This window comes from Ursus arctos, unplaced genomic scaffold (assembly GCF_023065955.2).
Source record: "Ursus arctos isolate Adak ecotype North America unplaced genomic scaffold, UrsArc2.0 scaffold_32, whole genome shotgun sequence".
In the NCBI taxonomy this organism is placed as follows: domain Eukaryota; kingdom Metazoa; phylum Chordata; class Mammalia; order Carnivora; family Ursidae; genus Ursus; species Ursus arctos.
In genome coordinates, this window is record NW_026623008.1 from 18710978 (window position 1) to 18735288 (window position 24311).

Sequence of the window (24311 nt, forward strand, 5' to 3'; positions counted from 1 at the left end):
CCATTTGTAATTTATAAACAACAAATTTGTAAAGATTTTATTTATTTGTAAACAACCATTTATTTGGATTCATAGTTTTACAAAGGGAGTTCTCTTACACCTTGTAGAAGAGTGATATCACATCTAGATTGCTGTGAGGCTTTTTTATTAGCACAGGCTTTTTTATTTTTATTTTTTTAAATATTTTATTTATTTGAGAGAGGAAGAGAGTACAAGTGGGAGGTGAGGAGGGGCAGAGGGAGAGGGAGAAGCAGACTCCCTGCTGAGCACAGAGCCCCATGCAGGGCTCAATCCCAAGACCCTGAGATGATGACCTTAGCTGAAGGCAGATGCTTAACCAAGTGATCGACCCAGGCGCCCCAGCATAGGCTTTTTTTTAGGGAGATGTTTAAACATAGAATATAAGACTTTAAAATGCTGTGAAGTCCCCACAAAAAATAAGTTTAAAAAAAAAAGCCCTACCTTTGGGGTGCTTGAGTGGCTCAGTTGGTTAAGCATCCGACTCCTTCTCAGCTCAGGTCTTGATCTCAGGGTCATGAATTCAAGCCCCGGATTGGGCTCCACACTGGGCATGGAGCCTTTAAAACAAAAACACCCTACCATCATTGTACTTTCTACTTATCTCTCTATCCTCCCTGGAGGATACCTCTGGACCCCTGGAGGTGTGCCTTATCACTCAAAAAGTTGTCAGGAATGACGGTCCCAAGGTTGCATGGGTAAGATAATGGTGGAAGATTAGAAGAACACACATCCAAAGAAGCAGTGTCCTAGTCAGGCATCTGAAAGGGCAAAGAGGTAGCTTTGCACCTGAGTAAGGGTTCTTTAGTGGAGGGATAAATACCTGCCCTACCTCCTTAGTGCTCATCACAGACTTGTACAAGGTTACCAGCCACCTCTTCCTCGGGGAGAGGCATGATGCCAATCATACGGTCTCAACAAGTGGCACCACCTGCTTTATTTACACAAAGAAAATGCTCAATAACAACTTCATCCCTTGCCTCCCTCCCCATCCCAGTATTTTCCTATAGCTGTCATCTCAAGATACTTTCAGAACCAAACCATCGTAAAGACATTTAGACTTGGTGCCTGATAACTTGATTACCTTCAGAGTCCTGGGTAAAGAGCAGATCAGCCTGCAGATTTAACTGAGTGGGCCTCTCCTGGCACTGAGCCCAAGAGCTATTATGAAACTGCCCTAAGCTCCGATTCTGATTGTTCGTTACATCTTGGAAAGGAGCTCTAGAGTTGTGGGCAATGACCCGCTGGCCCTGAGAATCCTCAGTGAAAAGCTGACTCCAGGAGTCCTTGTCATTCTTTTCACTGTCCCAGGAAAATGCAGGGACAGGACAAGGGCTTTGTTTCACTGAGTCTGTGTTTTCGCCATTCCAGGAATTCCTGTATGTTTGAAGGAGGATGGGGGCCTGCCTGGTTTCTTTGGCAGACACCTTTTCCAATTTAATCTTGTGCAAGGGCTGAAGGCCCTTGCCCCCAGGTGGTTGAACACGTCTCTCCACATCCTGATAGTTTTTTTTCTTACATCCATGAAGCCATTCCCTTTTCCAGGAAGAGTCTTTCTCTCCTTCCTTTTGGTCCAGCAAGTAAGAACCTTCCAAGTTCTGAGTGAAGGAACAAGAGAATGAGACTTTACTCTTTTCAGCACAGACCAAGGCATCAGGCTGGGGCAAAGACCGCATAGTCAAAAATGGAGTTCCCATTCTGTGGTGGTCAGAAGCCTGGAGGGAATGAGGAGAAAGTCCAGCTTCCTGGGTATCTGCGGGGGTTGAAGTGGCTAACGGGGGTGACATGGAATTGTCCTCCAAGCCCTGGACTGGATGATCTAGATGGGTTGCATCTTTCTTAGACTCATTGTTGATCTGACCTTCTATATGAGATGAAACACTCCTCTGGTCACCACCATTTGTCTTTCCTAGTAAAATAGACGTGAATAATTATTCTGCAGGAAATCTCTGCCCTAAGCAGGATTTAGCTGGCTTTTTCTAAAATTAGTATCAGCTACTATCGCTACCTAGCACAGAGAGGGGTCTTAGACTCGTCACACACCTTAACAGCTGATCTTCCTGCCTTTTTTTTTTTTTAATATTTTATTTGAGAGAGAGAGAATGGAGGGGGGCAGAGAGGGAGAAGAAGACTCCCCACTGAGCAGGGAGCCTGACATGGGGCTCGATCCCAGGATCCGGAGATCATGACCTGAGCTGAAGAAGGCAGACGCTTAACCGACTAAGCAAGCCAGGTGCCCCATGATTTTCCTGCTTTCAATCTCTACTTTCTCCAGTATGATCCTTCTAAAACACAGACCTTATATTCCGCTACTCAAATTTATGAATGCTTCCAATGACCTACCTAATAAAGTCAAACATGGTGGGTATACTCAGACCACAGCCTACTTTTCTAGCTGTGTTTTAGTATATGGGGTTTGTTTAACAGGGCACATCAGTTTTGCTTTTGTTTTTTATTTAATATGGTTTCTGTTAAATAGTGATCTTGGCCAAATATATATTCCTGGATATTATCCTTTGAGAAATATGCACAATTTTTTTAAAGTCACAAAGATCACATTAACCATCCAACTCTTAAGAAACCCTCTGGTGACAGTGCAAAGAACATTAGGTCCCCTACTCTGCAAACATTGCCTAGAAAAGGGAATAAAGACAATTAGGGGGCGCCTGGGTGGCTCAGTCATTAAGCGTCTGCCTTTGGCTCAGGGCGTGATCCTGGCGTTGTGGGATCGAGCACCACATCAGGCTCCTCCGCTGGGAGCCTGCTTCTTCCTCTCCTGCTCCCCCTGCTTGTGTTCCCTCTCTCGCTGGCTCTCTCTCTCTCTGTCGAATAAATAAATAAAAAAAGACAATTAGATGCTAAGTCAACCAGTTGGAAGGACAATAATAAACAACTACTAGTGTCCAGCCTGTCCATTTTATCAGGCATGGAATGGATCCTGTTCTACCTTAAGGATGAATAACATGGACTTCCCACTACCGCCCCCGCCCCCCACAAATTATACCAAGGTCTAATTACAAAGCTGAATGATTTCCTTTTTCCTTCTCCAACAACAATTATACTGCAGAAACTGTTTTGTGAAAGATTTCTCAACTTTGCCTAAGAATTCAACAGATTATAGAATGTATAGAATTTTGAAATAGCCGGGGGGCAGTGTGTGTGACTGCGTGGCTCAGACTGTTAAGCATCCAACTCGATCTCAGCTCCGGTCTTGATCTTGGGGTAGTGAGTTTAAGCCCCATGTTGAGCTACATGTTGGGCATGGAACCTATTTTAAGAAAAAAATTTATTTATTTTATTATTATTATTTTTTGAAATCATAAGTGTCCTTGAAAAAAATCTGCCCTTGTTACTTAAAGCAAAAGGGTGCTTATTTTAAGTTTCTGTTTGGGGCAGGGACAGTAAATTTTGAAGATTTATGCAAAGCAATCCTGGGAATCACATCAAGAGTTAGAGCTCTTTCCTTCCAAAACCCTCCAGCTGGCAGACACCCTGCTCTGAGGCAGCTTATCCCCTAAGAAGGGACATGTAAGCAAAGAACTGCCAAAGGATGATGAGACACAAGCCAACTTCATGCCAACCTTTCTAAGAAAAAAGCATCTTTGAACTCTGACAATTTGAGAAGCATTATAAAGAAATACCTGTTATCAAGTAATCCTATACAGACTGCTCATTATGACCAATCCATTTACCCAGCTAATGGCAGGTCAGCTCCCCTGCACAGCCCAGCTCCCCAAGCATACCTTTCTTCTCACTGCTCTGTCAGGGAATACAAATATTTAATATTAGACTGAGCACACAGAATGAGAAAATGTTGGTAAAAGCATGTATATATTGCTTTGCAAGGATGTTTTGTTGTTTGATATCCTCGTCTAATAAGTTAGCTAAGTTTAACACAATGCACTGGTGTCGCCACTTCTCATAAATTTTCCAGCATGGAAAACTACACTCTTTTTTGCTCCCTGGGTGTTCCCAGGCAGGTCATCATACCTGGCTGCAAGGTGAAGAAGGAAGAAATGCTGGTCTGCCGAATGCCTGTAGGTGGAATTCTTTGAGTAAAAGAAATCTTAGCCTTTTTCTCTCCAGGAAAGAGTGTTAGCATTTTGGTGTTTGGCTTCATTAAATGTGTCTGAGAAGGGGGAGAAAAAGAATAAAAGAACTTATTAATATCAAAACAGCTGCCAGGCAGAGATTCAGTGAACACCTATGACCCTCATGGAACCACACTGCACCCTTTGGACTCCACTCCTATCCTACTCTGTAGGTAGTTTTTGCTGTACATCATTTCCTGCCACACTGATGGTGTTTGTTTTTCTCAGGAAATCACATTTTCCACCTGTTGCCCAATCTTTCTGCTTCCCCACGGAAATCAGTCACGCTGACTAAACAAACAGAATTTGTTGAAGTGATTCCAGGAATGATACTCTCTCTTACACTTAAAGATAACTGATGATTCTACATCAGCAGCCACTGACACATTTTTAGTGGCCAAACAGTCACATACGGTTAAGAGCATGGCTCACACAGCTTGAGTTCCAATCAATTCCAAATCTGCCACTGCTGCTTATTCACTGTGTGACCCCATGCAAGTTGCTTAATCTAGATCTCATTCTCATGTGTGAAAGTACCCATCCCATAGGGCTGTTAGAAGGATTTGGTGAGTTAATTCACATAAAAGGGTTACACAGTTCCTCGGGTTCAATACTAATTGGTTATTACTAGGAAGAATAGCAGTGAAAGAGCCAGTCTTATACACTCTCGGCCCCTTCATACTTTACAGTGTGAATTTGTACCAGAAAAGGTTAGGGAAGTAAGTTTTGTCGACTAACTGTAAATATAACCTCATCTTTATTTAGTGTGATTTGTTTTTGTTTCCACTTGCTTGTTATGGAATGCCTGAGAAGTAACCCTGAGAACGGGGTAATTTATATTCCATCCAGTTTGCATGAAAACCAAAGAAACGAGATTTGCCAATTTTTATGTTGTAAGTTGGAGACAGGTCTGAAACTTGAACTCAAATTATTAATTCTAGCCCAAAGTTGACTTCATCTTTACATCTGGAAACTAAAATGTACCTCAAGTGGATAAAAGAAGAAAGAAATCCTCGGGGTAAAACTCATACTCTAACTTGTAGTACTGATGTGGAACTTTCACCTCCACCATACAAAACTAGAAAACTGGATAAAATACAAGAAACAACTGATATCAGATGGTGGACAACAGGAAATGCATTGGATTGTGAGCCCTGAGAGAAGGAAAACAAATGAGGTGAGCCCTATGATGACTCTAGCTTTCTGCCTGGAATCACCTGCCAGTCCAAAACATATAAAGTACACAGGCACTGCATTCTGGATTAATTGAATACATCGAGATTGGAATGTGGAGAAGCTGAGGTGGCCAGCCCTCCTCTCAAGTTGTGAAATTCATATTACCTCACCTTGAACTTGGGAAGAATTTTGTGACTGACCAATAAAGTATGATAGAAGTAATACTACATGGTTTCCAAAACTAGGTCATAAAGATGCCATGCACTTTTTTTTTTTTTTTTAAAGATTTATTCATTTGAGAGAGCGAGCACAAGCAGGGGGAAGAGGCAGGGAAAGAGGGAAAAGCACACTCCCTGCTGAGTGGGGAGTCCGATGTGGGACTCAATCCCAGGACCCTGGGATCAGGACCCGAGCCCAAGGCAGACGCTTAACCATCTGAGCCACCCCGGCGCCCCATCCATGCACTTTGTCTTGCTTTCTTGAGATGCTCACTCTTAGAACCTGGCCATCATGCTATGAGGAAGCCCAAGCAGGCACATGGCTCTCTAAATTTTATATGAGACACATCCTAGATATGTGAAACTATGTGAGATAGTATGCCAACAAATTTTTTTAGCATCTATATGCTAGGTACTGGGAACATACTGATGAACAAAACACACTGTTTCTGCCCTTACACCTTATGTTTTGAAAAGACAGACTAATAATATGTAGTTATTTAAATGACTACAAGAATACTAAGTCCTACGACGCAAACACAAAGGATTGTAAGAGAATATTATGAAAAATTATATGCCGACAAACTGGACAAACTAAAGAAATGAGTAGAAACATATAACCTCCAAAAATTGAATCAGGAAGAAACAGAAAATTTGAACAGACCAACTACCAGCAATGAAATTGAATCAGTAATCAAAAAATTCCCAACAATCTAAAGTCCAGGACCAAACAGCTTCACAGATGAATTCTACCAAACATTTAGAGAAGAGTTAATACCTATTCTTCTCAAACTATTCCCAAAAATAGAAGAGGAAGGAAAACTTCCAAATTCATTCTATGATACCAGCATTACCCTGATATCAAAACCAGATAAAGACACTACAAAAATAGAAAACTACAGGCCAATATCTCTGATGAACACAAATGCAAAAATCCTCAACAAAATATTAGCAAACCCAATCCAACAATACATTAAAAAAAAATCATTCACCACAATCAAGTGGGATTTATTCCTGGGATACAAGGGTGGTTCAATGTTCACAAATCAATCAACGTGATAATATCCCATCAGTAAGCAAAAGGATAAAAACCATACAATCATTTCAGTAGATTCGGAAAAAGCATTTGACAAAGTACAAAATCTATTCAGGATAAAAACCCTCAACAAAGTAGGTTTAGAGGGAACATACCTCAACATAATAAAAGCCATATATAAAAACCCAACAGCTAACATCATACTCAATGGTAAAAAACAGAGAGCTTTTCCTCTAAGTTCAAGAACAAGACAAGGGTGTCCTCTCTCACCACTTCTCTTCAATATAGTATTGGAAGTCCTAGCCACAGCAATCAGACAAGAAAAATAAATATAATGCATCCAAACTAGTAAGGAAGAAGTAAAACTTTCACTACTTGCAGATGACATGATACTATATATAGAAAACCCTAAAGACTCCGCCAAAAAGCTACAACTGATAAATGAATTCAATAAGGTTACAGGATACAAAAATCTGTGTACAGAAACCCATTGCATTTCTATATACTAATAAAATAACAGAAAGAGAACTAAAGAAAACAATCCCATTTACAACTGCACCAAAAACAGTAAAATACCTAGGAATAAACCTAACCAAGGAGGTGAAAGACCTGTACTCTGAAAACTATAAAATACTGATGAAACTGAAGACAACACAAACAAATGAAAAGATAGTCCATGCTCATGGATTGAAAGAACTATTGTTAAAATGTCCATACTATCCAAAGCAATCCACAGACTTAATGCAATCTCTATCAAAATACAAACAGTATTTCTCCATGGAACTAGAACAATCATAAAATTTGCATGGAACCACAAAAGACCCCAAATTGCCAAAGTAATCTTGAAAAAAAACAAACAACAACAAAAAACCCAGAGCTCGAGGTATCACAATTCCAGATTTCAAATTATACTACAAAGTTGTAGTAATCAAAACAGTATGGTACTGGCATAAAAACAGATACAAAGATCAATGGAACAAAATAGAAAACTCAGAAATAAACCTACCATTATATGGTCAGTTAATCTTCAACAAAGGAGGCAAGAATATGCAATGGGAAAAAGTCTCTTCAACAAATAATGTTGGGAAAACTGGATAGCTACATGCAAAAGAATGAAACCAGACCACTTTATTACACCATACACAAAAATAAACTCAGCATTGATTAAGGACCAGGCACCTGGGTGGCTCAGTCTGTTAAGCATCTGCCTTCAGCTCAGGTCATGATCCCAGGGTCCTGGGATCAGGGCCCAAGTTGGGCTCCCTGCTCTATGGGGAGTCTGCTTCTCCCTCTAATCTGTCCCTTTCCACCCTACCCCCCCCCCCACTTGGCTCTCTCTTCTGTGCCCTCTTTCTCTCTCTCAAATAAATAAAATCTTTTTTAAAAAATGGATTAAGGACCTAAATGTGAGACCTGAAATGATAAATATCTTAGAAGAGAACACAGGCAGTAATTTTTCTGACATTGGCCGTAACGTTTTTCTAGATATGTTTCCTGAGACAAGGGAAACAAAAGCAAAAATAAACTATTGGGACTACATCAAAATAAAAAATTCTGCATAGCAAAGGAAACTATCAACAAAACTAAAAGACAACCTACTGAAGAGAAGATATTTGCAAATGCTGTATCTAATAAAGGGTTAATAGCCAAAATATATAAAGAACTTATACAACGCAACACCAAAAAAAAAAAAAAAAACCCCAAATAATCCAAATAAAAAATGGGCAGAAGGGGCGCCTGGGTGGCACAGCGGTTAAGCATCTGCCTTTGGCTCAGGGCGTGATCCCAGTGTTATGGGATCAAGCCCCACATCAGGCTCCTTCGCTATGAGCCTGCTTCTTCCTCTCCCACTCCCTCTGCTTGTGTTCCCTCTCTCGCTGGCTGTCTCTATCTCTGTCAAATAAATAAATAAAATCTTTAAAAAAAAAATGGGCAGAAGACATGAACGGGGTGCCTGGGTGACTCAGTCGGTTAAGTGTCCAACACTTGATCTAGGCCCCAAGTCTTGATCTCAGGGCTGTGGGTTCAGGACTCCACACCCAGTGTGAAACCTACTTCAGAAAGAAAAAAGAAGAACACATGAACAGACATTTCTCCAAAGAAGACATACAAATGGCCAACAGACACGTGAAGATGCTCAAAATCACTCATCATCAGGGAAATGCAAATCAAAATTACAATGACATATCATCTCACACCTGTCAGAATGACTAAAATCAAAAACACAAGAAACAACAGGTGTAGGGGAAGATGTGGAGAAAAAGGAACCCTCATGCATGCACTGTGAGTGGGAATGCAAACTAATACACCCACTGTGGAAAACAGTATGGAGATTCCTCAAAAAATTAAAAATAGAACCACCGTATGATCCAATAATCACACTACTGGGTATTTACCCAAAGAATACAAAAACACTTAGAGGCGCCTAGGTGGCACAGTCAGTGAAGCTTCTGAATAATCTTGGTTTCGGATGGGGTTGCAATATCCGGGTTGTGAGATTGAGCTCTACACTGGGCTCCACACTCAGGGCAGAGTCTGCTTGAGATTCTTTCCCTCTCCCTCTGCCCCTCCTGCTCGTGTTCTCTCTCTCAAATAAATAAATCCTAAAAAAAATATAAAACATTAATTCAAAAAGGATATATGCACCCCTATATTTATCACAGCATTATTTACAATAGACAAATTATGGAAGCAGCCCAAGTGTCCACTGATAGATGAATGGATAAAGAAAATGTACTGTACTATACATACACACAGTAGAATATTATTCAGCCATAAAAAAGAATAAAATCTTGCTATCTGAAATATGGATCTAAAAAGAGTATAATGCTAAGCAAAATAAGTCAGAGAAAGACAAATACCATTAAGATTTCACTCATGTGGAATTTAAGAAACAAAAGAAAGGAAAAAAAGAGACAAATGGAAAAACAGATTTTTAACTATAGAGAACAAACAGATGGTTACCAGAGGGGAGGTTGGTAGGGTGATGGGTGAAAGAGGTGAAGGGGATTAAGAGTATATTTATCTTGATGAGCACTGAGTAATGTATGAAATGTTGAATCACTGAAACTAATTTAACACTGTATGTTAACTATACTGGAATTAAAATAAATTTTAAAAAACATACTAAGTCCTCTAAAAAAGACTTATACAGGGGCACCTGGGTGGCTCAGTCAGTTAAGCGTCTTCCTTCAGCTCAGATCATGACCCCAGAGTCCTGGGATCAAGCCCTCCATCAGGCTCTCTGCTTGACGGGGAGTCTGCTTCTCCCTCTCCCTCTGTCCTCCCCACCCAAGCTCGAGCTTGCTCTCTCTCGATCTATCTCAAATAAATAAAGAAAATCTTTAAAAAAAAAAAAAAAAGGAAAAAAAAGAAGACAACTTATACAAACTACATATTATCAGAAAACAGTAAGACCTCAATTAACAAAACATCTGGGAATAAAGCTTTTCACCAAGTTGGCCATCTTAGCAAGAGTAGGACATTCCTTACTTAGGTCAGAGCAATGTCAAGAGTGATAATGCCCCCCAGTTATAGCTCCCTTAGAAGACTTTGGCTTTAAAGAACTATGCTTATGTCAGTGGAATGTTTAGACTCTGAGTGAGAATAGGTCATCTGGAACTGAAGGGACCCAGGTACAGTCCTTCAGCTGATTATCCTTACCTCAAAATAAAGGCAGCCCCCGTGTGTATATTACACAGTATAAGAAAGCCTGTCTAAAAAGCATAGGGTTCCTACAGGACCAAACACCTTGGTAAGCCACAACCTAGGTATTAACAATTCTTACCCTGTAAGAATGCCTCAAAGGATCTAACTTCAAAAAATACATTCCCTCAAAACCAAAGAATCTCTAGTGCTTCAGTATATCACATTCATGTTCCCATCAAGTTCTCTTCTTTCAGAGTGGTAGAAAGGAAAACTGACTTCCTACAACCACAGAGCTCCTGCTTTCTTGCTATCACAAGGATCCCCTGTGATGTATTCCCACAGAGAATAATGCCTCTTTTGGCTGCAAGTCACCCCCAAAGTGTGGCCCTTTCTTAAAACGTCACAACTCTATTATCAAAGCAGACCTAGGATCATACAGTTCACCCTCCTTACTATTAGAAAATGTTTTCATAATTCCATGACATTTAAGTTCAGTTTAGCCTTCATTCTATCTTTATTTCTTCTGACAATTTATCTGCAAGTTTGTCTTAAATTTCTACTTTCAAGCCAATTTAATTCCCCTTTTTTATGATTCATACGGCCCTCAAGTCTAGCATATAATTTGATCCAACTTACTTTTCCCATCATGGTCACTGGCCTTGAATTTATGTATGAAATCTCATTATCCTTATAAGTTGACATATCTTTGAAAAACATGAATGCATGTGTTTTATTTTTTTTGCTGTATTACTTCTTTTATGCTTCTGAGGTTCCATACTCATCTCTTCCCGCTTCTCCAAGTCCCCCATCCTCCTCCTCAGAAAACCTTTTCCAATCAGTCACTATCATGCTTTATCAAGTCACACTAAAAGGAGGACACCACCTAATAAGGATGCCCTAAGGAGGACTGTTTAAGAAGTCTGACCAAGAAAAGCTGTCAGGGGAAACCTGGGTGGCTCAGTTGGTTAAGCGTCTGCCTTGGCTCAGGTCATGATCCCAGGGTCCTAGGATCAAACCCCACATCGGGCTCCCTACTCAGCAGGGGAGCCTGCTTCTCCCTCTCCCTGCTTGTGCTCTAACAAATAAATAAAATCTTAAAAAAAAAAAAAAAAAGCTGTCAGGATTCTCATCATCTCCAACAACATAAACCAGCTTTGCTGAATGAGTAATAATAAAGTATTCATTCAAAACTTGCTTCAGGGGCGCCTGGGTGGCACAGTCGTTGGGCGTCTGCCTTCAGCTCAGGGTGTGATCCCGGTGTTCTGGGATCGAGCCCCACACCAGGCTCCTCCGCTCTGAGCCTGCTTCTTCCTCTCCCACTCCCCCTGCTTGTGTTCCCTCTCTCGCTGGCTGTCTCTGTCAAATAAATAAATAAAATCTTAAAAAAAAAAAAAAAACTTGCTTCAAACTCTCCAAACCTGCAAAACAAGGAACACACTGACCAAGTTCAGGATTTCATAAACTCTTGCCTACTCTGAGACTATTACAATAGTCTCTGAATGGGAATAGGCTCCCATTCAGTACTTTTCAATCAGTCCCACACCAAATATCTAGATTAACCTTGTAGCACAACTGAGAGCATACCATCTTGTTCAAAATCTGTCAATCAGCATAAAGTACTGACTCTCAGACTGCACACACCAGTATGAGTCCAGTTATCCTTTCTCCATTACCAAAACCCCTTCATGTATACTGTAGCATAAATACTCACCCACATGCCAGTCCCCATTATGGCCTCTGCCTTCCTCATTTCTGTGCCTCCCGTAGAAGGGCCTTTTTCACACCCACATCTGAAATGCTACATATACTTCAGCTTAGCCCCAAGCATTCCTGATTCCCACAACCATAGGTGATCCCTTCCCCTTCTAAAAAATGACATTTATCACTTGGTATTTCAAGACTTACCTAACAAAATCCTGGTATCAACATCTGATTCACATACTTTCCATCCTGTCCTCCACAGAACTAGCTTAATACACATAGCAAGTACTCAATTCAAAAATGTTTTAGGAAGAAGGCAGATAGGAAGGACACATTCTGGTTATGTTTTATATATATAACTATTCATTATATTTTCAGCATCAACAAAGCTCTCAAAAAACATTAAGGCTTTTCCAGTACTGTGATCAAAGTGAGGAGGAGCTCCTGCCAGTGACTGACGTCACACATAAGGTCCAGAGCACAGATGGCATGAGAGGTATACCCACTGAAAACTGAAGGTTTTCCTCCCAAAGTAATCTAACAATACTAAATTTATTGCAAGAATATTCTCTAGAACCACTTGGCACTGATTTTTCATCTAAATCTATGAAAACTCAATAGGGATAAGAGAAAAAAGCAATTTCTTGCAAGTATCACAACTCCTAAACTGGAGACCTGATAGGTCTACACCCCTTAGCATTTCATTAGTAAGTCTCATAAAAGGATATTTCTTGCCAATGAGATTTTCCTCACTTAAAGGGTGTCACACATGTCTGAGATCACTGTAGTATAGGGTTTTTGTACATTTGCCATCAGTTTTGCCCTAATAAGACTGTGGGTTGGATATTTGTTTAAACCTCCTGATTTTAACTACTTCCAATACAGCAATGGCTAAATGTGGCCCTCTCAATAGCAGAGATAAACGTACCATGAAAGAAAGAAGAGCTTACTTAAATTGGAAAGTAGATGCCTCAAATAAAATCCGATGGAGTAGAAATCTCCACTCTGGAACAAATTCCCAAGTCCTCCTGGAAGGTGTCAACTTTGTGAAAAGAAGTATTTGTGTGTGTGTGTGTGTGTGTGTGTGTGTGTGTACACACACACACACAATATATACAGGTGATCCCTGAACAATGTGAGGGTTAGGGTCACCCACGCCCTGCATAGTTGAAAATCCACGTATAACGTTTGACTCCCCAAAAACTTAACTATTAACAGTCTACTGCTGACCAAAAGCCTTGGTGATAACAGTCAGTTAACACATACTTCATACATTATATGTATTCTTAAAGTAAGCTAAAGAAAATATTAAGAAAATCGTAGGAAGAGAAAATACGTTTACAGTACTGTATTTATTGAAAAAAATCCACAAATAAGTGGGCGCATGCAGTTCAAACCCGAGTTGTTCAAGGCTCAACTGTACACACAATCAGCCTATATTATATCTATTCTCCCAATTTCCAAACACTATTTCAAGATATAGGTTTTACTTTTTTCTCTATAATCATCTACTTATTCAGGTCCCAATTTCTGGCTCCTAAATGTCAATGGAACTAAAGGAAAAATGCAAAGGTCCTTTTAAAAAGGAGAAATACTAAGGGATGCAAATAACTGGACCAAAGTCACAGTTTAAAGACATATTTAAGGGATGCCTGGCTGGCTCAGTCGGTGGGGCTTACAACTCCTGATCTCAGGGTTGTGAGTCTGAGCCCCATATTGGGTGTAGAGATTACTTAAAAATAAATCTTAAAAAAAAAACCTAACCCAAAATGTATTTAAGAGACCTCCAAACTCCCGCCAAGCCCACATTTAGGTCCTTCTTGAGCATAATAATCATACTTTAGATATATAACTATAGAGATCAATAATCCACCAAAAATAATAATTTAAACTTCTATTCCTGATTAGACCCTTATTATTTCTTGCCTAAATTTCTGCAATATCCTCTAAATTTCTCTAGCCTACCTTTCAGTGTACCACTTACTTTCATATAACCACCATTGGGCTAATCTTATTACGTCAAATGCTTTCCATGAATTTCCAACAACACAGTACTAGTTTATCCTCCTAATCACACCTTCAACCCCCCTACACTTACCCTACGTTTTAGTCAAACCGAGTTACTTCCTATGTAGTAAAAGAATCTTACCCAAAGAAAGGTCTGGCTTTAACCCTTAGCTCCTGGCAGGTAATCTCTAAGTCCTTGGAATGTCCTACGTTACAGGAGTGTCTGCTTACCTGAAGCCTTGGGCCACACCAGATAGTCTATGCTAACAATGTGATCTACGTGGGAGCTTTGGGCCATGTGGTACCAGCTTGACCTTCACAGGGGCTAGAAACTAAGGTCAGCCACATAAGTAGTCAACCATGTCTACACAATCCAAACCCCAATAAAAACTGGACACCAAGGCTCAGTGAGCTGATGGTTGGCAATACTCTGTAGGTACTGTCACATATCATTGCCAGAAGCAGTTAGGGCTGTCTAATATATTGCTGCCCAGACAGGACGCTGCAAGTTTCCCACTTTGAATTCAGCTTGGAATTCTAGAATCTGCCTTGGTGGATTTTAATCTGTATCTCTTCACTATAATAAACTGTAACCATGAGTTTAACAGCCTTCAGTGAGTTCTGTGAGTCCTACCAGCAAATTATCAAACCTCAGCGTGGTCCCTTGAACTTGCAGTCGATGTGAGAAGTGAGGGTGGTCTTGGGGACTCCCTAATTCACTCCTTATTTCACAAACATCTCTTGTATTTCCTGCCTCTGTGCTACTATTCATACTGCTTCTAGAATGCCTACTCCACCTTCATTGCTTTCCAACAAGATCCAACCCTTGCTTTAAGGTCTCAAATGCCATCTCTTCCACAAAGTCTTTAACAGCTTTACTGACAAATAATTCACATACCATAAAATTTACCCATTTAAGTGTACAGTTCAGTGTTTTTCAGTATAGAGTTGTGTAAACATCACCACAATCTAATTTTAGAACATTTTTCATTGTCCCAAAAAGAAACCTCATACCCATCAGCAGTCATTCCCCACTCCCACCCCACCCCACCTCAGCCCCAGGAGACCACTGATTTACTTTCTGTCTATAAATTTAGACAAATTCTGGGGCACCTGGTGGCTCAGTCGGTTAAACATCTGCCTTCGGCTCAGGTCATGATCCCAGAGTTCCCAGATCAAGTCCCACATCAGGCTCCCTGCTCAGTGGGGAGCCTGTTTTTCCCTCTCCCTCTGCTCCACCCCCATTCATGCTCGCTCTCTCAAATAAATAAATAAAATCTAAAAAAAAAAAAAAAAAAGATAAAGATTAGTCTATTCTGGACCTTTCGTACAACATACAATAGCTGGTCCTCTGTGACTGAGCTCATTCTGGAGGTTCATCCAGGTTGTAGCACGTCAGATACTTCAATCCCTTTTTATTGCAAGTAATATTCCATTGTTTGGAGATACCATTTTATCTATCCATTCATCATTTGGGGGCATTTTGGTTGTTTCCACTCTTTGGCTATTATGAGAAATGCTGCTACAAACATTCAAAATTCGTTCACTGGCGTACAAGTTTTTGCGTGGACTATCTTTTCGTATCTTGGGTCTATACTTAAAAGCAGAAGTGCTGGGTCATGCGATAACTATGCTGAACATTTTGAGGAACTGCCAAACTGTTCTGCAAACTGCCTGTACCATTTTATGCAAGCACCAGTGATATATGAGGGTTCCAATTTCTCTATATGCTTGTCAACACTTGGTATTATCTGTCTTTTTGATTATAGCCATCCTAGTGGGTGTGAAGTGGTATCTCCTTGTGGTTTTGATTTGCATTTCCCCAGTGACTAATGATGATGATCTTTCCATGATACATGTGTATCTGAATGGACCTATAACAAGTAAAGAGATTAAATTAGCAATTTAAAAACTTCCTGCAAAGAAAAGTTCACTGTGTACCACCTGAAGAGGCTGAGAATTTTCAAAACCAGCAAGTCTAGGCTCCTTTTTGTTTAGCTGGCCTTCCTTTAGCTTCTCTCTCTCTCTCTCCTCTGGCGCTTTGCAATAACCAGCAAGAAGAAACAGGTAGCCCTTCAACACTGCCTGGAAATCTCCTTAGCTATATCACATCACCTAGTTCCTTAGGTACATTCTCCATCTTCCACCTTACAACAGCCAACAGTGGTTGTAGGAAACTTTCTGTCACCACATAACAAGGATTCCCTTTCCTCTACTTCCAGTAAGATTATCCTCACTTTCCTTTAAACCCTCACCCAGTCTCCTCAAAGGCCATCCTAGTTCTAGAAATAGTTTCTTACAAGCTCTTCAAGTTTTCACTAGCACTCTCTTCAAAGTCCTTCCAGCTGCCACCCGTTGCCCCATGCCAAAGCCACTCCCCATTTTAGGTTTTTGTTAGGTAGTACTCCACTTGCCAAAACCAAAATCTGTATTAGCTTTCTGCTGCTGCATTAACAAACTGCCACAAAATTTAGCAGCTTAAAACAACATTTATTATCTCACAACTTCTGTGCATCAGGAATTTGAGAGCAGCCTATCTGGGTGGTTCTGACTCAGTCTCATTAGGTCGCATTTAAGGTATCAGCCAAGGTTGCAGTATACACTTTCAAGGTGGCTCCCTCACACAACTGTTAGCAAACACAGTCAGGTTCCTCGCCATGCGAATGTCTCCACAGAGCTGCCCGCATGTCTGCACAACATGACAGCTGACTTCCCCTAAGGAGAGACGGCGGCTGACGCTGCAATGCTGTTGATGATCTAACCTCAGAATTCTAACATGAACTCTTCCATCACACTCTATTCATTAGAGTCACTAAGTACAGCCCACACTGGGCGGGGGGACTTAGCATCCACCTTTTAAAGAGAGAGGTATCAAAGAATTTGTGGACGTATCTTAAAACCACCACCCCTTCACCCATAATAAAATGTAATCTCTTCTTTCTCTAAGTGCTTAGAATTTCCTTATGCCTCTAAGGCCCCTCCTGTCTGACAGTTATTTGTGTACCGATCATATTCCATGCTGCCAGGGTTAGAACTATCTTATTCAGTATTCACCTTTTTATCATCTGAGGACACCTTACACATTATGAAAAAAACACACTGGACCAAGAGTTAGGAGACCTGAAATCAAGCCTTACAGCTACACTTACTCTGATGTGATCTAAAGCAAATCTCTGTCTGACCTTCAATTTCTTCATCTGCAAAATGGAGATAATCTCACCACCCTCACAAAGCTACTGAGAAAGTTAAATGAAATACATGTAAAAGAAGTTTTACAAACCATAAGCCATTACATAAAGACCATACAGATAAACATTTGTTAAGTTACATTTACAGACCCTCATCAGTCTCACAGCACCGACCCCAGCAGTGATGATACTTCAGTATCATTACTGAGCCTGTTCAGTTTCAGTGACATACTGTTCTCCTCTATTCGTTTTTCTTTTTTTTATCATTTCAGTAGTGTCACAGAGGGGGTTTTTTTGGTTGTTAGGTACACACTTTTTTTTTTTTTTTTAAGATTTATTTATTAGAGAGTCGGGGGGGGGGGGGCAGGGAAGAGAGAGAATCTCAAGCAGACTGTCTGCTGAGCACAGAGCCCGATGCAGGGCTTAATCTCACAACCCTGAGATTATAACCTGAGCCGAAACGAAGAGTTGGAGGCTCAACCGAGACACCCAGGTGCCCCTGTTTATATGTATATACTTTAACTGCCAGTTTACTAGAGGTCATCTCCCGTCCATCTTCACTCTAAAAAACTCAAAGTCCTCCCACTTACCTTCTTATCACAGAAAGACAGAAGGAGCAACTATGACCATATCTAAAAGGTTTTCTGAAAGCAAATTTCAGATGGATTAATTCATTCATTCAATTAATTTGTACTGAGTACCTACCATGTGCCACTGTTTGAAAGACTGCCTAATGGAACTTTCATTCTAGTAGGGGAAGATCATAAATAAACAAGTAAATACACAGTATGAAGTGTATCTAATGGTAAAAGGGCTATGGAGAAAAAGCAAAACTAAAGTGTTAGGGAGTACGGGATAAGGGAAAGGCTATTTTATGGTGGTTAAGAAATGGACTCAATGATAAAGTGACAAACGAACAAATGAAAGAGCAAAGCTATGCGGCATCTTAATCCCTATGCATTTCAAGCAAGGTGTACAAAAGTCCCTGCAGAGGTGTACCTGGCTTAAAGGCCAGCAAGAAGGCCAGTATGACTAGAGCAGAGTGAGGCAGAGAAAAGAGTAGTAGATGAGGCCTAAAACGTATGAGAGGGCAAATATACATGGCCAAATCGTGCCTTGTAGGCCTCAGAGATTTTGGTTTTAGAAGATAGGAAACCACTAGATGGTTTTAAAATTAACAGTGAGCAAAGGGTCACTCTCATTCTGGGTCAGGGAGCAGTGGTAGAAACAGTAGGAAATTATGAGATTCTGAACACATATGAAGGCAGAGTCCAGAGAATCTGCTGATGGGCTGAATGTTAGTGAAGCTGCAGAATGTCACAGTGGCACTCTGTTCCGCCAAGGCCCTCAGGGACCAGTGATGACTCAGCCAAGATTTGTTATCTTCGCATTTCTGTCCCCTTCTTAGTTAGGCCTACTTCTCCTTCTCTGGTACATATATTTCAAGGGTAAGAAACTAAACTGCATTACAAGTGAAGAAGAAACAAAAATTATTTTTGAGTTATAATGACATTTTAAATATAATATACCTAAGAGACAGCAAGCATACAAAACACATACATAAATCTTTTTACCTCTTTATTGTGTAGAAAAACCTCTCAGAAATACTTCTTAAAGAGGTAGCAAAGTTAAAGTACAAAATTTGAAAATCATGTAAATTAAAATGGCCCTTTCAAAAATTCATACTAAAACTCATATCTCACATGGAAAGTTCTCCATCATATATTTAGTGAAAGGTGAAATACAGAATATGTTTGAAATAATATCATTCGTGGGGGAAACAGATATATTTGTACACATTGAAAATGCTTCAAAGGATACCAAATTGTTAAAAGTAGGTACCACCAGTGAAGCTTTCTGTTTTTTACTTAATACAATTCTACACTGATTTTATTTTATTTTTTTTTTTACAAACATATATTACTCATACGTTACTATTACAAATACAGTACCCTCCATACCAAGGCCTAGGTAATGAGGCCAAGCCTGTTATGCCTTTTGGTCTGTGGGACCAAGAGAGAAGCAAACTCACTCCAAACATAGGCATCTATTTTCTGGCTAGACTACAAACCACCCCATTAGTTGCCCCAAAACAGCAGACAGTTCTGTTTAGGGATCAAGTGAGAAAGGGCATATTTTCTAAAAAACTGGCCACTAGCAACTGCCTATTAATGACTGACACAAAAACTCAAACAAACGTGTGCCTATTTGATAGCTACTCTAGGAAAAGGCAGGTTTCTACATCCTGTGAAAGGGAATCTTTAGTACTCTGCTCTGGGCTGGAAGTCTTAAAAAGTCAAAGAACCAGTTTTTAACCAAGTTAAAAAAAATTTTTTTTAAAGATTTATTCATTTGAGAGAGAGAGGCATGACAGGGAGGGGGAGAGGGAGAGAGAATCTTAAGCAGACTCCACTCTGAGCGAGGAGCCTGACATAGGGCTCAATTTCACAACCCTGAGATCATGACCTGAACCGAAACTGAGTCAGATGCTTAACCCCCTGTGCCACCCAGGTGCCTGCTCCCAAAATTTTTAACGCAAATTTCTCACCACACACACGTACCAAGAAAAGGCCATGTGAGTACATGGGGAGAAGGCAGCTCATTGTCTGCAAGCCAAGAAGAAAGTCCTTACTAGAATTTGACCACTCTAGCACTCTGATTTTCCAGCTTCCAAAACTGTGAGAAAATGGATTCTGTTGTTTAAGCCACCCAGTCTATAGTATTTTGTTACTGTCAGCTTGAGTAGACTAAGGCAATACTATTGCATATAATGGATACTATTCCATATAATGGAATACTATCTAGTCTTTAAGAAAAATAAAGCAACTCCCTGCTCAGTGCTGGGGGCGGGGGGTGTCTGCTTCTCCCTCTCCCTCTCTCCCCCACTTGTTCTCTTTCTCTCTTGCTCTCTCTCAAATAAATAAAGTCTTTAAAAAAAAAAAAAAAGAATAAAGCAGCTCTTTGTGGATGCATATGAAATGATACATAAGATGCAATAAGTGAGAAAATGCAAGTTACAAAATAATGTGGAATATGCTACTATTTACAAGAAAGAATAGATACTGTTTGCTTGTACATATACAGAATATCTCTGGAAGGATGTGTAAGAAAGTTGTGGCCTTTGAGATAGGCCACGGATGGTTAAAAGTATTAGGGAGATATTTCGCTATCGCTGCCATACATTTTAAATTATATACCAGATGAATGTACTTACCCCAAAAACATTTTTAAGTAAAAAAAAAAAAAAAAAATTTTTTTTAAGTAACAGGTGGTTCATTTGTTATTTCTCAAAAAATGACTTTAGTTGTAAGATGTTTTTTAACAGCCCTCAATTACTTTGTTCAGGAGGTTGTAGCCTCTGTAGGGGAGCAAAATTTGCCACCCCAAAATGTGTCTCTTTGACATATGTATTATTTTAGGCTGATTATTTTTAAGGAACAGAAGGCTCAGGAATAACTGCTGACTTTCCCCCACCACCTAAAAGAATTTAGAGGACCTGCTCCAGGAAGGGAGCTATCACCATAGACAGCTATTCAACTACAATTGCATTTTTGCACGCTAATAATGAGCTATCAGAAAGAGAAATTAAGAAAATAATCCCACTTACAGCTGCATCAAAAAGAATATCTAGGAATAAATTTAATCAAAGAGGTGAAAACTTGTACTCTGAAAACTGTAGGACATGGATGAAATAAACTGAAGATGATACAAATAAATGGGAAGATATATTCTGCTCATGGACTGAAAGAATTAATATTGTTAAAATATCCATACTGCCCAAAGCAATCTATAAATTCAATACAATTCATGAAAATACCACTTTCCACAAACCTAGAAAAAAATAATCCTAAAATCTGTATGGAACCCCAAATAGACTAAGCAATCTTGAGAAAGAAGATCAAAGCTGTAAATATCATGCTCCCTGATTTCAAATTATACTACGAAGCTACAGTAATCAAAACAGTATGGTACTGACACAATGACAGACACAGACATAGATCAATAGAATAGAATAGAAAGCCCATAAATAAACCCACACGTATATGGTCAATCAATCTACTACAAAGGAGACAAGAATGTACAATGGGGAAAAGACAGTCTCTTCAATAAATGGTGCTGGGAAAACCGGACAAGCTACATGCAAAGGAAAGAAACTGGACCACTATCTTACATCATATATAAAAATAAATTCAAATAGATTAAAGACTTGAATGTTAAGACCTGAAGCCATAAAACTCCTAGAAGAAAAGACGGGCAGTAAGCTCTTTGACATCAGTCTTAGCAGTATTGCTTTGAACCAATCTCCTCAGACAAGGGCAACAAAAGCTAAAAAATAAAAAAAATAAAAAAAAATAACTAACTTAATACGATTACATTAAACTAAAAAGCTTTTGCAGAGTGAAGGAAACCATCAACAAAACAGAAAGGCAACCTACTGAATGGGAGAAGATATTTGCAAATCACACATCTGATAAAGGATTAACAGCCAAAATATATAGTTACACAATATAAAAAAAAACTATGAAAAAATGGGCAGGGGACTTGAAAAGACAGATTTCCAAAGACAACATACAGCTGGCCAACAGACACACGAGAAGGTGCTCAACGTCACTAATTAACCATCAGGAAAATGAAAATCAAAGCCATAATGAGATATTACCTCACACCTGTTGGAACAGCTATTATCAAAAATAAAAAAAGACAAAAAATAACAAGTGTTGGAGAGGATGTGGAGAAAGCGTGGAGAGGATGTGGAGAAAAAGGAACTCTCCTACACTGTTGCTGGGAATGTAAATTGGTGCAGTTGCTATGGAAAACAATACGGAAGATCCTCAAAAAATTAAAAGAATTACAATCCTGTAAGTCCACTTCTGGGTATTTATCTGAAGAGAATGAAAACACCAAATGAAAGAAATACATGCATCCCTATATTCACTGCAGTATTATTTACAATAGCCAAGATACGGACACAACCCAAGTGTCCATCAATAGATGAATGGGTAAAGATAGATGTGATAAATATAAACTATGAAATATTACACAGCCATAAAGAATGAAATCTTGCCATTCTCGACAGCATGGATGGACCTAGTGGGTATTATGCTAAGTGAAATAAGTCATAAAGAAAAAGCCAAATATGTACAACTTCTCCTGTATGTGGAATCGAAATAACAAAACAGAAAAAGACTCACAGGTATAGGAAACAGTCACTTACCAGAGGGGGGAGGGCCTGGGGAGCGGAAGAAACAGGTGAAGAGAATTAAGAGGCACAAACTTCCTGATTAAATAAATAAGTCATGGAGAGGTTATTAAGCACTGCGTAGGGAATATAGTCAGCAGTAACTTTGTACGGTGACCATGGCAACAGACTTATCCTGTGGCTCATTTCTTAATGTATAAAAATATCGAATCACTATGACGTGCACCTGAAACTAACTGGATACTGAATATCAAGTTAGTTCAATTAAAAAACAAAAACAACACTCCTCACAGCAAATTTTCTCTCCACCCTCTCCCCACATCTCGAAACCTTATTGTCCCAGTCTCTTCCTTACCCATCCACAGCCTGCTTGCCTTCCTCCCATTTCCTCTCCACTCTTCCCAAACCCCATTTGTCACCCTTGTGCAGGCTCCAATCCCTTTAGCCTCAGAATTCCGACTTGACCTCCACCACCTCCCTTCTCACGCCTCCAGGCCCCTAACCCCTCGTCCAACACCCTCTCACGCCCCCACGTCCCACCTGCACTCTCCGCCGCTTCAGCGCCGCCGCGTCCAGCCACACGCCGCAGGCCTCCTCCTCTGGGCCACTCCGCCTCATGGCCGCTGCCGACACCCAGCCAACAAGACGCCTGGCTCCGGTTCCCGCCGCCTCACGGAAGGGCTGTAACGGCCTTCACGGACGTTCGGATCTCGCGCCAACGCCGGGGGCGGAGCTACGCCGCGGCCGCCGACGCAGGCACCGCCCCAGCATCAGCCCCGCCCGAGCCCAAGCCCCGCCCCTTACTCTCCGCCCCTGGCTTCACAGGGTCGTCTGGTGGGTGGAGCAGTTTTCGGTTTACTAAGGCCTTCAAGTCCCTTGTGATCTTCTAATTCCAGAGTCGCTGTCCCGCGACTAGACTGTGTGAACGTGTTCCGAACATTGCACAAGGAATATGAATTTTTTTTCCGCTAAGTTATTTGCACTTTCTTGCTGTAAACATAACTACCCCAGGCTCAGGGTTTTCCAGTCTCACAGCTGTATCCTCTCAGTCATCCCAAAAGGAAGGGTGGAGCCCAGGCTGCGGTCCGCCAGCTCCAAAGCCGCTGTCCCCAGCACTACCCTAAGTGGTTACCCTACACTCGAGTTTATGAATTACTTTTGAAATTCAAAAAAAAAAAAAAATCTAAGCATAACTATGAAACCACATGGGAGAGGATTCAGAAAAACCTTGAAAAGGGGGCCCCTGGGTGGCTCAGCGGGTTAAAGATCTGCCTTCCGCCCGGATCACGATTCCAGGTCCTGGAATGGAGCGGGGAGTCTGCTTCTTCCTCTCCTTCTGCCCCTCTTCCCGCTCGTTCTCTCAAATAAATAAAATCTTAAAAGGGGGGGTGGGGACACCTGAGTTGCTCAGTCGGTTAAGTGTCTGCCTTCAGCTCAGGTCATGATCCCGGGGTACTGGGATCCAGCCCTACGTTCGGCTCCCTGCTCAGCCCGGAGCCTGCTTCTCCCTCTGCCTGCTGCTCCCCCTGCTTGTGTTCTCTCACTGTCAAATAAATAAAATCTTTTTAAAAAATGAAAATAAAAAGGTTAAAAAATGAAAGCTAAAAATTTGGAGCCCCAGCTTGTCAGCTCCCAGAGCTCTCTCCCAGTCCTGCCTTCACAGCTTAAATGTGACCTTGGATTTTAAAGAGGGTCAAGTGAGGTAAGGTTTGTGAAAGCACTTGGCAGATTGTGAAAGCTCCTCAGAAATACAAAAGTGCTGGCATCCCACTCCTCCTTCCATCCCTAACCACAGTCCCCACAGATGTTCTTTATATATGTATATAAATTATATATATGTAAACTGGATATTTTTTTAAAGATTTACTTATTTTAGAGAGAGAAAGAGAGTGGGGGAAGGGGCCAAGGGAGACTCTCAAGCATACTCCCTGCTGAGCCTGGAGCCCCTCGTGGTGCTGGATCTCACAACACTGAGATTACGACCTGAGCTGAAGTCAAGAGTCCAACATGCTTAACCGACTGAGTCAC

The 24311-nt window shown here is 40.6% G+C and overlaps 1 protein-coding gene across 1 annotated transcript; it reads right to left on the bottom strand.

The window, feature by feature from the left end:
• Positions 1 to 52: 52 nt before the first annotated feature.
• AUNIP (aurora kinase A and ninein interacting protein) lies at positions 53 to 22997 on the bottom strand. The gene is made up of 3 exons (XM_026516996.4): positions 22824 to 22997; positions 4009 to 4147; positions 53 to 1927 (listed from the first exon to the last, which is right to left on the bottom strand). The coding sequence occupies exons 1-3, from the start codon at positions 22899 to 22901 to the stop codon at positions 1074 to 1076; spliced, it is 1071 nt and encodes a 356-aa protein (XP_026372781.2). The 5' UTR covers positions 22902 to 22997; the 3' UTR covers positions 53 to 1073.
• Positions 22998 to 24311: the final 1314 nt, after the last annotated feature.

What these genes read in the sequence shown, in the direction of transcription:
- AUNIP (XM_026516996.4), bottom strand. Translation starts at nt 22,901, where the DNA reads ATGAGGCGGAGTGGCCCAGAGGAGGAGGCCTGCGGCGTGTGGCTGGAC. An exon ending in TGAAGCGGCGGAGAGTGCAG is followed by an intron (nt 4,148 to 22,823) that starts GTGGGACGTGGG and finishes CCCCCTTCTCAG; the next exon opens with ACACATTTAATGAAGCCAAA. An exon ending in CTTCTTCACCTTGCAGCCAG is followed by an intron (nt 1,928 to 4,008) that starts GTATGATGACCT and finishes CTATTTTACTAG; the next exon opens with GAAAGACAAATGGTGGTGAC.